The following is a 15,217-nucleotide window of genomic DNA, read 5'->3' on the forward strand; positions in this document are numbered from 1 at the left end:
ACTCAATCCTTGCACACTTATCTTTTTCGATCATATAATCAAGCAAGTCTTCGATGCAATCATGCTCATAACCAAGGATATCAGATATGTAGTTATTCAACTCAACACTCAAAGCCTTCATGTCGTACAATGTGTTCGACAGCTCATACTTAGACATAATTTGGAAGATAACTTTCAGGATCTCTTGACGGCTGTAGTGGGCAAATATTCTAATAAGAAATTGACGGGATCGAGAGCAACTGACTGCGCCAAATTAGACGATTGTTCGAATTGGTCTTCACATGGGTCGGGTTCCAATAAATGGAATGAGCGGTTGTTTGTTAGACTTCCCCAATATGAATCCCGCCTCCCCTCAGCTATAGGGCTTTCTTGAATCTGCGCTTGCACGCTAGGCCGAAGAGCCTGAACCAACTGGTGGTTTTCCTGTGCCTGTGTGGCTGCTGACAGAGAAGCATAGTTGCCAGCGGGAAAAAAACTAAATTTAATCCATCCTGCTGGATGCACGCTGGCCATGAAGAGAATATGCATAACCTTCATCGTGAGGTTGGCCCACAGAGATAGCCTGTGCAACATTCCGTTTAGTAGAATAGCAGGGGAAGGTACCAGAAGGCGACGACTGTACTGCTTGTGGATCATATTCCTCGTTGAAATGAACAAATAGTTGAACGTGTTGCTGGATACAAGTTTACCCCGCTTCGCTCGGTAGATAGAAAAGAAGAGACCAACTCGGAGGTAGGAAGAAGGTAACCGAAACCCAAAAAAAAGCATAACCAGAATGACAAACAGGAGGAGACATGATTCAGCTCGTTATTCCAAGCCCTGCAGCACACCGATGATGCCTCAGTAAACCAATCTACTATTGTAAGTATCCATCTAGTCAGATGAAGATGCTTCAGCCTTCTGCACCTCATCCTCAGCGTAGAGCGTGAGTGCAAGCAGAATCGGGCCCAGCTTCTTCATGTCCCCGACATGGTTAGTGTTCCAAGGGCCATATTGATGCATGGTTAAGAATGACGGGTGTTCGTTATTGGCCGGCTTTTTTCGGAGATAAGACACATAGCCCTTGTCGTACTCTGCAATGGTGATGAAAACCTCATGCCGATTTTGGGAAACGTGAACTCGCCTTGAGGCCTATCAGTTGGGAAGTCAAATAAAGGGAATAGAAGGATAAAACCAACAGCTTTTCCAAATGAGCATCAATATCAATTTTGATCCAGCTGGCCATCTGTGAACCCTCTTGCATTTGGATCCGGCTTTGGTTAGTGAGCGCTCTGATAATAGGTTTAACCTCAATCAGAGCATAAGGATTTCCCTTGCCGTCATCAAGATATCCATCAGTCCGGGATTCGAATTTGGCTTCCTCAAATTGGGGAACAAAGGCTTTTCTGTGCAGTGTCCAGTCACAACGCTCGATCAAGGGGAAATGAATCGTCAGAGCGTTCAGAAACACGACAAGAGCAGTGTTGACAATTTGCTCATCCTTGGTAGGGGGGAACATCAGCCTCTGGAGTTCTTCAGGAACCTGGGCAGCTGGTGTCGGGGGTAGAGGCATCGGGTCTGCCACAACAGAATCATCATCAGACGAATCCTCACTATCTGGCGTTTGGAACGCTGGAGTGGGGATTTTGGATGGTGTCTTGTCAACTTGGAGATTTCTGAATTCTTCCTCCAGGTTTCTTCTAGTGTGGCTGCGGGTGCGCTTGGCAACTGGAGTATCAAAGCTGTCCGGTCGCATACGCTTCCCATTGTTAGCCGCTTTGACTTGATAATGCCGTGCAATTGCAAAGCTGCCCTCTGGATTGTCTCCGGTTTCGATGCTATTACAATAGCTCGCCCAGGATTGAGATCTAGCGAGAAGTGCTGTGGCCTGGGTATAATATGGCTCCAAAACTGATGGCAAGCGAGACAGTCGATTTCCAAGATGTGGTTTCCAGAGGACTCGCAGCAGCAAAAATTGCCTGAAGTCCAATTTGGAGGCCGACGCAAGCTCAGCCGTATGCACTGTCTTGCCAACAAGATCGTGCGCCTTGACTGCATCCTGCCAGGTACTGTAATCGACTGGGAATTTGGAAGGTACATCGGCCATCTTGGAAAATCTGAATCCCACTCGTTTCTGAATTAATGAGCAATAATGAAGATTAGGGTGTATAGTTCCGCAAGCGTGAAAGTTGGCATAGGAAGAAGAGTCCAATGCCGGATGGATAGCTGACGCCTTTTGTGGAAGAATCCACTCGCGGGAGACTTGGGTACATGGAGAATATAAAGGCAGAATCCAGTCTACCTAGCTAAAGGCGCAGGAGGGAATGGGGCTAGGCGTATTAGAAGAGGCCTTAGCTGTCACTCGGAGTTTCGCTCATGCAGGCCTTGCGCCCAGTGCGCACATCCTCGGGATGTTCCAGCAATCAACCATCTTGAGAAAGCGCCAGGTCGGCTTGGGTGGGGAAACAGAGATCCTTTCATCTTTATGACCTGCGCACGGATACCTTTAAGACTGGCGGAAAATACGCCACTTTTAAAGAACATCTCCGGGGAAAATGGGGTAGTCTTGACCGGCGTCGCCCAGCAACAAATGACCGTCACCGCCCTGGACGCCGGCGGCAAAACAAACCCATCCGCTTAAAGAATGGATCTCTCCCTTTGCCAACATATCGGTGATTCTTCTTTTCCATCTCCTTCGCCCACGAAGTTCATCATGTCTATCCCTCCTGAATGTCCCAAGCGTAAGGAAATGCGCAAGTCCTTGCGCAGCCTTGAAAGGCGCATCACAGGGCTTAAACCCGACCATCAAATTGGAATAATTTCAGCCGAGATCGATCAAATTCGGTTCCTGCCCTTGACCTTGAATGAAAGCTCAAACGATAGACCCTTTTTTTTCACCCCTTTGGACGGGTCTCTCCTGTTGACTCCTGACGGCAAATATGACCAGGAGTACGGCATGGAATACGATACCTATGATTCAATTCCAGAAGAATGCAGAGATCCAATGACTTGCGCGCGAGCAATCGAACTTTACTGGTCTACATATATCTCCCGCTATTCCTTCCGCGTCAGATCCTCGGGCGGCGAAGTCGTATGGTCTCCGGTCAGGTACGAAAATATACCCTTTTGCCTGCTTTCCCCATGACCCTGACGTCGTCATAGAATGCACAATGTGTATAAGGAAAGCGATCTCTATCGGCTCGACTACCCAGAGTTTGGAATCCACGATATCGAACAGGTTACAGAAGGGCCCTATGCACATCTCAAGACTACTATATGTAACAATCTAAACTCCAATGATGACCACGTTCTTCAAGGAGAACTGCTTCCCATTTTACGTCTGATGTTAGCCCACCTGAGAAGGGCCCGGTTCATCGACCATATGGTTGTGCCGGTAAGTAGACCTCCGTTCCTCTCCTCTTACATTCAATAATAAAACCTCACGTCTGATCTGCGGCCCAGATTATGGCGTTTTCCTTTATGGGACCTCAGCATGCTCGCATCATCGAAGCCTACATGGAAGGCCATACGGTTGTGGTGCGACCGACCAAACTGTACGATCTGCGCAATAAAGATGCGGCGGTCTTCAAGACGTTTGCCCGGTGGTATTTTGGAAAACCACGCGCCCCAACTGGGTCTTCTCAGTAGGTTGGCCGTTACATTTTTATGCACGTCTTGTCTTTCTCTGTTTGGTCTACGGCGCGCTGGAGGTGTCGGGAATTGGAACAAGCAGGGTCGGCCTCCTGTTTACGATTGTGATATGATTGACTGGGAGGATACCTGAGGCGGAGTTTTGGTTTTCGTTAAATACTGTCCTGCAAATAATTGTCTCAATGAATAATGCATTCTCTACGATACTCGAAATCTGCGGTCCATGGCGTATTTACATCGGAACTACGACTGACCAAAGAGGGACGCTTAAGCACGGGAAAATGCCTGCAAATCCGTATTGCCGCACTTCAATCATGGAAGGACCTGTCAAGGTGTTGTTTGGCCCCAGCCCCTTTGAGAAATACGTGGGTGCTGATGGAACGGCAGTATAGGTGGCAGTCCGGATGCCGGATTTGCCCAAAAAAGCCTTTTGCGTCGTCACGAGTCGAGTTGCCAGAGGTGATAAACGGAGAGGAAAAGTGTATTATACGAGAGCCAGATGCATTGTTTGGGCATACCAAGGCGCGATTTCCGGGCGTCGTTGTTGAAATTTGTTACTCTCAGAAACGCCGGGCCATCAGGGACCTAGTTGATGACTACATCCTATGTACTGACGGCAGCATCTATGCCTAGATATTGAGTATCGGAGGCCAAAAAAGGTAACTATATCTATCTGGCGTCCCGCATATCGCGTTGAAAATGGAGTTGAGGTGTTTGAAGCAACACCTGAAGTTGATGAAGAAGTATGTTTCCTGCCTTCAGAGGTTGCCACTTGCTTACCGAGCTAGGTTTTTCGAACGGACAATGGCCAGGTTTTGGATGCAACGCCACTACGGCTGAACTCGAAAGATTTTGCGCCAGCAGACCTTACTAATGACTACCCAGACCTGAATCGTCATGAAATTATGATATCCTTAAGACAACTTTGTGGTTTCCTTTCGCAGGCTGAGTCAAGACAAGAGACCCAAGAGCGGCATATCGGTTCTATCAACTATATCCGCCCTGGGGCTCGGAAGCGTCGCCGCACAGTAACTCCGGACTCGGATTCACAATCTGAGCAGGAAGGGCTAAAGTGGACGTTGATTGGTAGCAGACGCCAAAAGAGAGATCGGATATCGATGTTCGTTGGAAACATTCAAGGATGGGTAGTAGTATCCAAGAATAGATTTAGGTTATGATTGTACCTACGATCCGGTATATATCTCTTGGAAACCTTGAATCATCTCAATTCTTCATTGTGTCTTGATTATTTATCGATATTTATAGCTTGATTCTAGCCTCGGTATCAGTCAGGATGCAACCATTTATGACCGGGGCAACAGTCATTTTCACCACCATTTCACCAGTCCATACTCTGTATCCTAATTGTAAATAAGCATAAATAATTAAAAACTACTCCTGTACTAATGCCAGCTGGATCCACTCTGGTGGAGCTATGTCTGAGCCAATAAGGCTACAGCTCTGGCTAGTGCTTATGTTTCGGCCGGAGTGTCACGACGGACGAACTAAAGCATGTCAACTGCTCCAACTCAGCCTCACAAAAGAAAATCCTTCCCCCTTTCCTCTTCCCCACCACTCTTCTCATCGTGTAGCTCTGTCTGCACGTCCTACGCGTGTTCCGTCTTCTGTCAGAGACATGGAACATTGTGATCCTTTCAATTGGCTTTCGTGATCAACAATTCCCGGTCAACAGCTTGCACCATGGCCTCGGTGACGGCAGGCTCAAAGCCGGGCTGCGTGCAGCACCAAGTGACCAACGTACTGCGTGCCGTGGTCGGCCAAGCTTGTCAACACCCCATCTATACCCTGATTGTGGCGAGCTTTCTGGCTGCAACTGCCTATATCAATATGTTGGAAGCGAGTTTTCTGGCAGTCAGCGTAGGCCCCGGATTGAAGACCGACGCAGCACATTTGAATGTCCAGCCATTTCTTTGGGGCAGCCGCAGTCTTCGTCTTGGGGAAACGAGCTCGTGGAAGTGGCATGTGGATGATACTCCGGAGGCGGTTGGCCATGGAGAAGTAGACTTTCCTGCTCCATGAGTCAATTCTTCAGTGCTAATGTACTTCGCTCTCGCTTTAGATTGAGCACCACTGGGCCCTCGTTACTCTTGGATTTCCCAATCCACCCACCGATAGCAGCCTCTCCTCTCTAGCATACATGTTGCCGGAGTCCGTCGGCGCAGAATCCATCACACAAACCTCCACCTGGTTTACATCGCTGTCCAATGAGCTCTTGCTTGCTTTCAAGGTTCCGTACTCGAAGCTCGGAAACTTTATACAGGTCGTCGAATCGGTTGCCGACGGTCAGGATACTATGTGGGCGATGAAGCGTTTCCACCGAGAAGACCGTCGCATTTCTCTTGGGCGCTGGCTGGGGAGATCGTGGATTTCATTCCTCCATCGGGCGAAGCATGCAGAGACGGTTGATTTGGTGATTATCGCGCTGGGATACCTCGCATTCAATATGACTGTTATCTCTCTTTTCCGAGCGATGCGTCACCTGGGCTCCCGCTTTTGGTTGGCGAGTTCAGTTCTGCTCTCTGGAGCCTTTGCATTCGTGCTCGGATTAGGTGTCACAACTGCCTGGGGAGTGACGGTGGATATGCTTCTGCTCACGGAAGGAATTCCTTTCCTGGGTCTGACCGTGGGTTTCGAGAAGCCCATCCGGTTCACTCGTAGCGTTCTTTGCGCGTCGAAGGAACTGGGTCGTAGGTCGCAGTCTTCCGCTGGTGACGATGACCGAAAGCGTCAGATGATTCCAAATGCCATGCAGGTGGCTATCGATGCAGAAGGGTGGTCGATCGTCCGATCTTATATCCTGGAAATCGGGGCTCTGGCCCTTGGCGCGGCGTCGAGCCCACGAGAGAGATTCGGACAGTTCTGTTTCCTGGCTGCATGGATGCTGCTCTTCGATGCAATCCTTCTGTTTACCTTCTATGCCACCATTCTCTGTGTTAAGCTTGAGATCACCCGCATCCAAAACCCTGGCATCCTTGACAAGGCCGATGAGCGACGGGGTCCTCGCATGTTTGGGTACAAGGTCAAGCCGGCGAACGTGTCCCGGTGGAAGTCCATGATGGTGGGAGGTTTCGTGCTGTTTAATGTTCTCCAGCTATCCTCCTTTGTCTATCGCATCATGGGCGGTTTCGTGACCAATGCTTCTTTGGCTCCTACCACCGTGAGTCCATTCAAAGTGGCCGCGAACGGGCTCAGCGATATCTATCTGGGTGCCCGCGCTGGCGGAGTCGAGACCCGAGTAACGGTACTGCCACCCATTCAATATGTAATGCAATCATCTAGAATCAGTCCCTCGTCCGCCAGTCAGCCTGTGTTCGACGGCGTTCTGGAGGGCTTAGAGAGCCCACTGGGTCGACTTTGTCTCATTGGTGCTTTAGTCGTCAGTCTGGTTCTCAATAAGCATCTGATCCATGCAGCCCGCTGGCATATCTCTGACGCACCAAAAGCCCCGTCTCTACCCGCTGACTCTTCTGCGTCTGTATCGGAGTCTCACTCTCGGAGCCCAGAGGAAGTCGAAGCCCTGCTCAAAGCTAATCGGACGGACTTGCTGACCGACGATGAGTTAGCTGAGCTATGTCTCCGAGGTAAGATCCCCGGATACAGCCTGGAGAAGACCCTAGAAAGCACGGCGACCACCCGACTAGAAGCGTTCACCAGGGCCGTTCGGGTCCGTCGTGCTGCCGTGTCACGGACGGCTTCCACTGTCGACCTCACCAGCGGCCTCAAGGATTCCCTTCTTCCGTATCGCAACTACAATTATGAGCTCGTACACGGCGCCTGCTGCGAAAACGTGATCGGATACCTGCCCTTGCCCCTGGGACTCGCAGGACCCATGGTGATTGATGGTCAGTCGTACTTCATTCCGATGGCAACGACAGAGGGTGTTCTGGTGGCCAGTGCCAGCCGCGGCTGCAAAGCTATCAACGCTGGGGGCGGTGCCGTGACGATGCTCAAAGGCGATGGCATGACCCGGGGCCCCTGCTTGGGCTTCCCCTCCGCCAAGCGTGCTGCAGAAGCTCAACGATGGGTTGAATCTCCGGCAGGTCGCGAGTTGCTGACTGAGACCTTCAACTCCACCAGCCGTTTCGCCCGCTTGCAAACTCTGACTGTGTCCCAAGCTGGAACTTATCTGTATATCCGCTTCCGCACTACGACCGGCGACGCGATGGGCATGAACATGATCTCCAAAGGCGTTGAAAAGGCGTTGCAGGCGATGACGGCCAACGGCTTCCCGGACATGAACACCATCACCTTGTCAGGCAACTTCTGTGCAGACAAGAAATCAGCGGCCGTCAACTGGATTGAGGGCCGGGGCAAGTCAGTGATTGCCGAGGCGACGATCCCGGCAGCCACGGTGCGCTCCGTACTGAAGACCGACGTGGATAGCTTGGTTGAGCTGAACACGGCCAAGAACCTGGTTGGCAGCGCCGTGGCCGGCAGTATGGGCGGGTTCAACGCCCATGCCTCCAACCTAGTCCAGGCCGTATTTTTGGCCACTGGCCAGGATCCGGCTCAAAATGTGGAAAGCAGCAGTTGCATCACGACAATGAAGAAGTAGGCCTATGCTCCCTACAATTGTTCTAGATGATGCTAATCGTGTCTAGTATCGATGGCAACCTACATATTGCCGTCTCCATGCCCTCGGTCGAAGTCGGCACCATTGGCGGTGGGACCATCCTCGAAGCCCAGGGAGCAATGTTGGATTTGCTTGGGGTTCGTGGCGCCCATGCCACTGATCCCGGCGCCAATGCTCGACAGTTGGCCCGGATTGTGGCCGCAGCTGTGCTGGCGGGCGAGCTGAGTACTTGCTCGGCCCTCGCTGCGGGCCACCTGGTTAATGCCCACATGCAGCATAATCGCAGTGCTGCGTCGGCAAAGAAATAAGGTCCCATCAATTACTCATTACGATGAACCACAGTCATGCCATAGTTCATCTTATAGTATGCAAATCTGCCGTCAGTGACATTACCTTGCTATGATCTGAGGTCGCGCGTATCTAGTGATAACTAACGACCCCCCCATAGTCTCGATGAGACCGGCTCCTTGCAACCTCATTTCCTGTAGAAGAAGATTGCCTATCCAACAAGAGACTTGTATAGTCCATTAGACTCCCCTCGAATTGAATTGATGGCGAAGATATGGCATAATATGATCCTATATGGTCACCTTGCGACGCCTGTATGAAAATGCCGCGGGGTATTTCCTCGTAGCTCCCTGACGTTTCCCATCACCAGACTGGCTATCTGAATTAGTTACTCGTGCAGTGACTCATTCACTGGGGGTGGGGGCTGGGCTTACATAGAGAAGATGTCACCTGAACACAAATTCTACCTCTCCACAAAATTGCTTTCCCGGCCCGCCTCACCTCACTCAACTTTCAACCATCCCTCTGCTTCGTCCAGCCTGGCTTTTAATCCAGCTTCTTACCAAACTCCTTCCATCCAGCTCTCACTTCCGCTTCACCGACGTTCAGTTTCCATCATGTCTTCGTACACATCATCAGACTTTTCACGCACCAGCGACCATGCTCTCAGCTACTCGTCCCCGGAAAGTGAACAGTCGCTTTTTGATGCCAATCCCGAGACCGACAAAGAAGGTTTTTTGAACTCGCTCCATCGTGCAGGCGGTCCATACCTTTGCTCTTTACCAGCAGTTTCGGCCATATTACGCAAAGATTCGCAAACCACCCCAAATAATCATGCTCTAATAGAGGATATTTATGTCCTACAGGATAACACGAGAAGAATACTAGAAGAAGAGGGACTTTCTTACAAGTCTGTTGCTCTTGTTGGCCGTCAGTCCAAGATAAGGCCAGAAAATAGCCCGATTCCCACTATTGTGATCGATTTAGAAAGGCAGCAAGACGACCTGAAAGACTGGCGAAAAGTCTCCAAGCTGATATATACGAATGTAGCTTCACGACATGAAGGGTTGTCCGTGGAGTTGATTGACCCAGCGATGGAGATTTTACCTTGTTGCTCGCCAATCCAAGCTTCCGATAACATTCGCTTGAAATGGCCATCCATCAGGGACCAGATTCTCGAGCAAATGAGCATATGGGAATGGACCGGGCTGTCTTTGTGGAGATACGGACGAAATCCAGACACTTCAAGAAATCCTGTCACCATCATCATCTGTGTTCGCCAAGATTCGACACGGACATTCCATACTGATCGGAGGAAGATTTGGGCGATCTGTGCGGAGCATGGAGAGAGGAACGTCTCAATCTTGTTTATGAAGGACAGTCTGCAGAGATTTTGTAGACAGGATTGCTGGAGTGTACCGCAGCTTCCACTAAAAGCTTGTGTCGCGACTGCGCTTCCAGGGGTAAGCCTTGGAATCCATCAGAGTACAGCGGGCTCCTCGACACTTGGGGGAGCGCTTGAGCTCCGATTTGCGGACCAGCCTGGGTGGCAGAAATACTACACCACATGTTTTCATTGCGTGTACCCCCCACCCCAACACCGTGAGACCCTCCTAGCCATCAACGGAGCTATGCAAGGTCAGCTATATCTTTCATATGTTCATGTGACAGCGTACTGATGCGATTGTTCTAGGCTTTGCACGGTGGGAGACCAATGCGCCGAGCTTTGACGATCATGTGCTCCCAGAGTTATTGCGTATAGATCATCCAAGCAACTCGGATCTGAGACAAGCCGTCGAGAGTGAGAAGGCCTCGTTTGAAGGTTTTAGAGATAGGCGATTCACAGAACTGGAATCTTGGGTCACGGCGCTTGAAGAAGGAGAAGATGCATTTATCACATCGAAAGAGAGGAAGTTCTACGAGAAGCAGCGTCAGAGACTTGATGTTGTGCAGAACCGCCTGACAACGTACGAGAGATTTCTCTCAAACAAAGTGAATATCTTAGGGAAGGTAGTAGCCGGCAGCGGCCAGTGGCGCGCTAAGGAGCGGCAGATCGACGGCGGCATCCAGCAAGGTCTGGGGATTATGGATTGGGCATTGATATCGGCTCTGGCTCCACGGATTGGATCAAACAAGGTGCGCATCACACTATTCCTTTCCCTACATTTTGCGATTACTCATGGGCCATACTGACTTTACTCCTCTATACAGCCCTTTCCTTACTCTGAAGGGGCCCAGGCCTACGATGTCGTATTTTTCTTCTCGAATTCCGACCGTCTCGAACCAGATATGCGTCTTTTTAAGTCTGGTCGATCCACCCAAAACACAGAGGGAAGGTATGCGGGCGTGATGCAAGCACGGATCCACCGAGAAACAAATACACAAGGCGAGCGGGTTCCAGTTGTCACCTATGAGCACGAAATAAGCGCCCTCTATGGAAAGATTTTTGCGGAGCCCGGTGACTCTGGGTCATGGATCTATACGCAGAATGGGGCTGTGGTGGGAATGTTGATTGGAGGCAGCGAACGGATGAATACATTTGACTTCATTGAAATTGGCGACCTGATGCGAGACATTCAAGTGGTCACTGGCGCACTTGAAGTACGGGTGGCTGAGGATTGATTGTGCCTGGCAATTAGTCGCCTAGTTTCTGTTTTTTTTTGTCTTTTCTTGTGCTATTCCAGATAATATCAAGTCACTTGAGAGGCCTTATTCCGACCACGTTATTTGCTGCGCTTTTCAAATTGCCACGCATCAGACACAGTTTTAGAGCACACTAATCCCCACTGTCATAACACCTGGACAACAGAGAAAACCCAGCATCAAGCTCAATGAGCAAACAAAATCGGCTGCAGATGCCCCTTAATCTGCTGCGCACTATAACTCACCCCATGAACCTTCAACCCCTCTTTATTTAGCAACGTAATCACATCCCCCTGCTCCGACAGCGGACACATCGGCGCCTCGAGCTCCATCGTCGCCCTCGCCCCCAACACCACACTCTTCGGCAACTCCTGCACCTGGCCCTGCGAATTATGAATCCTCCACTCCGCCAGCGACACCGGATGCAAGGACCGATTCTCCAACCGATGCCTCCGCAAATCCACATTTACCTCCACAATGGCCACCGAATCCTCGACACCACGTTTCCTCCTTTCCCCAGCGCGTTTCTCCAAAAGATCCGCCCACGTCGACACACTCAACGCATGCCCCTCCTCATCATCCGTATGTGCCGCCTGCGACGCAAACGCCAAAAACACCCCCACCCACTTCCCCTCCCGCGGCGAATGAAAGATCATGCCCCCGTCCTGCCACACGCCATCATCATGCTGAAAACTGGGAATATTACCCTGGTTCATATGGATATTATGAATCCCGTTCCCGAAATTAAACCGCGAGCCGAACAGATACACATCGGCGTGTTGCTCAATGGCCCATCGCATCCGGGGCTCTAGGACATCGATGATATCGTTGTTTTTGCCGTGGATGTCGTGCGGCAGGACGCGGCCGCTGCGCACGTTAAACAGGTTGCCGCGGATGTAATCGAGTCCTTCGTGGTCGATTTCTGTCAGGGATTGGAAGCCGTAGGGCAGGGTGGTCAGGGTGTCGGTGATGTGGTGGGCGCTGAGGTTTTCGTTGATCCAGTAGACGAGTCGGGATTCGTCCCGGTCGCCGGATTTGATGTTGATGGCGGCGCGGTTGAGGTTGGGGATTTCTTTGGTTTTGGTGGGTGGGGGGTGTGGGCGGTGGTGTTTGGTGGGGGAGGGGTGGGTGGGGGGATCGTCGGAGGTGAAGTATAAAGAGAGGTGCGGGGTGCGAGGGTCTTGGTAGGCGTGTTCGATGGTGTATTGCACCGGGTGGGCTTTCCAGACGCCGTAGTTTTGGACGGGCATGATGAAGTTGAAGTTGACGTTTGGGTGGGATTTGGGATGGTGGTTTGGTGCGGGTTAGAATGGAACGATCCTCCTGGACAAAGACATGTATTTAAGGGTTGATGGACATTGTACCACAATAGCTGGGGCTCATTACAGAGACTTTGACCATTCTGGGGCACTCTTAATGTAAATTATACGATGGCCCAAGTCTAGACTGCTCAACAGGTTGACCTCGTGATAGGGCTGCTGAGGGGATGCTTGGCGCCAAGCCAGCCATGAGCTTAAATTGTGCTGCGAGCTCCACCCACATCTATAGCTCTGACGCAATAATTCGAATGAGAGACCTATGCTCGTATTCGTCCCATGGGAAACCGAGGAGGAAATGGTCACGAGAAGCTCTTATAGGTGTGATAGTATGGTTGGGACTTTTTCGTGTATAGACCTCAGATGACGTGCTGTGACGATTGTTGAATGTGTCCGTGGACCCATGGACGATTAATCTTCTTAACCTAGCACATGCCAGCACAGGGTGCGGATAGGAAAAGCTTGCCGCCCGCTCAACTGCACTTGAGATACAGAACATGAGCAGTGGGCTAGTGAATGCAGACTCGTTATAGGAGCAGTTTGTGAGTGACAACGATTGGGCAAATCGCATATTTCTTCCATAAGTGTAATAAGTATACATGAATATTCCTACATATTATTTCCATCATCTCCTATTATCTGTCTCGGTGCCGGCTCGACCAGTGGTGGGCCATAACAGATCACGCACCCTTTAAAGGTGACTATGCCCTGGAAAAAGGACATATTATTGAAGACTCCACTTGATCTCAATGATCCAAGAAACAAAGAAGAGGCCAAATTAGAAGGGGAGTATATATGATTAAAACCGACGCCGACCCTGCGAGATGGAAGAAATGCCATCAAGCATAGTGAAATAATGCAAAAGTGGTGCACATAGAATCTACCTATTATAGATTGCAGGCTTCTCGTCGCGAATCTTCCAATCACAAGCTACGGATGTTACGCCTCCATTTAGGGATTATATCAGCAGCCCTTGATCAGCCACGTGATGACCGGTGAATTGCCGCCCGGCATCCAGACCCCTTTGTTTATACAATGCTCGCCAGCTTGTTGAGGGCTAGTGCAGTGACGATGCTACACCTAACACGCCGATTCACAGGATACGTCCTTCAGAGGCCGTCTTCGCCAGTCCGACGATTTACTCAATCAGTCATTCGTTTGAACTCATCCGACAAGCTAGAAGAGGAAACGCTGCCCTGGTACTCCCCCGACCAATTCTACCCAGTGAAAATAGGGGAGACATTTCGCTCTAGATACCTAGTAGTCGGGAAACTAGGCTATGGAGGATACTCCACGGTGTGGCTTTGCAGGGATCTACAGTAAGCCCCTTACAACCAGATATCGCTCACTGCGACTAATAATGGCAGACAACATGCCCACGTTGCATTGAAGATATATGAACGTGACTCTGCCCATGGCGAAAGAGAAACAGAGGTGTATAATCATCTCAAAAGCGTCGAGTCAGATCTCACGGGCTCTGTCCTAGTTCGACATACACTAGATGCCTTTCAGATTAGCTCTGGTGACTCTTCCCATCAATGTCTCGTGCATCCGCCTTTAGGCATGAGTCTGTTCGAGCTACGCAACCGGGCTCGAGGGAAGGTTCTTCCGGAGAATGTAGTCAAGCCGGCCTTGATCCATATTCTTCTTGCGCTGGACTTTCTGCATACCGATGCTCGTGTTGTTCATACTGGTGCAGTACTCATAACTCTCCCAAGGACAAAGCTTTGATATTAACCTCGAACAAGACATACAAGAAAAGAACATCATGCTCAGTGTAGAGGATGAGTCAATCCTGGTCGACTTCGAAGAAGCGGAGAAATCCGATCCAAGCCCACGGAAAGTCATCGGAGATCGTGTCATCTATTCTTCTCGGAAACTTGGCATTCCTAAGATACATGGCCGTCCTATCTTATCTGATTTTGGTGATGCTCGGTTTATATCGAGTTTAGGTACACAGTGGGAGGATGTGCAGCCGTGGATCTACCGGGCTCCTGAGGTAGTATTGCGGATGCCATGGGATGAGAAGATCGATACTTGGAATGTAGGGGTTCTTGTAAGTTTACTGCGTGTGTTGCACCATATCTATTAGCGTTAATGATTTCTACAGGCCTGGGATCTATTCGAACAGGGACACCTTTTTTATGCCCGGGATGCCGAAAAGAACGCTTCCGATGCTCATCATCTGGCTGAGATGGTAGCAATTCTTGGACCGCCGCCAAAAGACATCCTTCAACGGAGTGAGTATGCGAGCAACTTTTTCGATAACGAAGGTAAGGCTTCTTTCATTGTTCTGTTCTTCTCGGTGGCCGTGTCTGATAGTGAAACAGGTAATTGGAAAGGCGCCGCCAAGATACCCTCTATATCTTTAGAGAAACTTGAGGGAAGGCTGGAAGGGACACACCAAGAACAATTTCTCTGCTTCTTGCGCAAAATGCTCCGGTGGAAACCAGAGGATCGGGCCTCTGCGAAGGAATTGTTATCGGATCCTTGGTTAAAGTCGACTTGACTCAAGTGGCGCTCAAAGCGCTCGATTCTAAGCTCTCCACTCTACATACCTAGAATAAAATAAGAGTGCCTCCTAATTGATCCAGTCAGGACTAGTGGCCCGTACCCTATATCTCACAACAATTCATATAATTATTCCCCTAAAATTAGCCCAGACCCAATGGTAGATGTTCGTTACTGACAAAACAGGTAGAACGAGAAGCGTGAGCTCAAGCAATAGGCCCTACATCTTAACACG

At 50.2% G+C, this 15,217-nt stretch overlaps 6 protein-coding genes across 6 annotated transcripts; 4 read left to right on the forward strand and 2 right to left on the reverse strand.

The window, feature by feature from the left end:
- Positions 1–672: 672 nt before the first annotated feature.
- On the reverse strand, positions 673–2,465 carry BO80DRAFT_386881 (uncharacterized protein). Its single transcript, XM_025717035.1, has 2 exons — positions 1,179–2,465; positions 673–1,123 (listed from the first exon to the last, which is right to left on the reverse strand). Exons 1-2 carry the CDS (start codon positions 2,084–2,086, stop codon positions 874–876), a joined length of 1,158 nt encoding a protein of 385 aa, XP_025573128.1. The 5' UTR covers positions 2,087–2,465; the 3' UTR covers positions 673–873.
- A 184-nt stretch (positions 2,466–2,649) lies between these two features.
- BO80DRAFT_427134 (uncharacterized protein) lies at positions 2,650–3,831 on the forward strand. Its single transcript, XM_025719931.1, has 3 exons — positions 2,650–3,087; positions 3,142–3,373; positions 3,442–3,831. Exons 1-3 carry the CDS (start codon positions 2,693–2,695, stop codon positions 3,625–3,627), a joined length of 813 nt encoding a protein of 270 aa, XP_025573129.1. The 5' UTR covers positions 2,650–2,692; the 3' UTR covers positions 3,628–3,831.
- Positions 3,832–5,177: 1,346 nt separating this feature from the next.
- Positions 5,178–8,724, forward strand: BO80DRAFT_427136 (hmg-CoA reductase). Its single transcript, XM_025719932.1, has 3 exons — positions 5,178–5,649; positions 5,711–8,202; positions 8,253–8,724. Exons 1-3 carry the CDS (start codon positions 5,332–5,334, stop codon positions 8,530–8,532), a joined length of 3,090 nt encoding a protein of 1,029 aa, XP_025573130.1. The 5' UTR covers positions 5,178–5,331; the 3' UTR covers positions 8,533–8,724.
- A 405-nt stretch (positions 8,725–9,129) lies between these two features.
- BO80DRAFT_447165 (uncharacterized protein) lies at positions 9,130–11,134 on the forward strand (the record flags this gene model as incomplete). The annotated part of the gene is made up of 3 exons (XM_025721592.1): positions 9,130–10,150; positions 10,206–10,648; positions 10,724–11,134. The coding sequence occupies 3 exons, from the start codon at positions 9,130–9,132 to the stop codon at positions 11,132–11,134; spliced, it is 1,875 nt and encodes a 624-aa protein (XP_025573131.1).
- Positions 11,135–11,340: 206 nt separating this feature from the next.
- Positions 11,341–12,405, reverse strand: BO80DRAFT_411896 (uncharacterized protein; the record flags this gene model as incomplete). Its single annotated transcript, XM_025717995.1, has 1 exon — positions 11,341–12,405. One exon carries the CDS (start codon positions 12,403–12,405, stop codon positions 11,341–11,343), a length of 1,065 nt encoding a protein of 354 aa, XP_025573132.1.
- Positions 12,406–13,516: 1,111 nt separating this feature from the next.
- On the forward strand, positions 13,517–15,050 carry BO80DRAFT_495343 (putative serine/threonine protein kinase). The gene is made up of 5 exons (XM_025723943.1): positions 13,517–13,790; positions 13,839–14,164; positions 14,220–14,527; positions 14,582–14,744; positions 14,802–15,050. Exons 1-5 carry the CDS (start codon positions 13,543–13,545, stop codon positions 14,978–14,980), a joined length of 1,224 nt encoding a protein of 407 aa, XP_025573133.1. The 5' UTR covers positions 13,517–13,542; the 3' UTR covers positions 14,981–15,050.
- Positions 15,051–15,217: the final 167 nt, after the last annotated feature.

Source organism: Aspergillus ibericus (genome assembly GCF_003184845.1).
Source record: "Aspergillus ibericus CBS 121593 unplaced genomic scaffold BO80scaffold_33, whole genome shotgun sequence".
NCBI lineage: Eukaryota > Fungi > Ascomycota > Eurotiomycetes > Eurotiales > Aspergillaceae > Aspergillus > Aspergillus ibericus.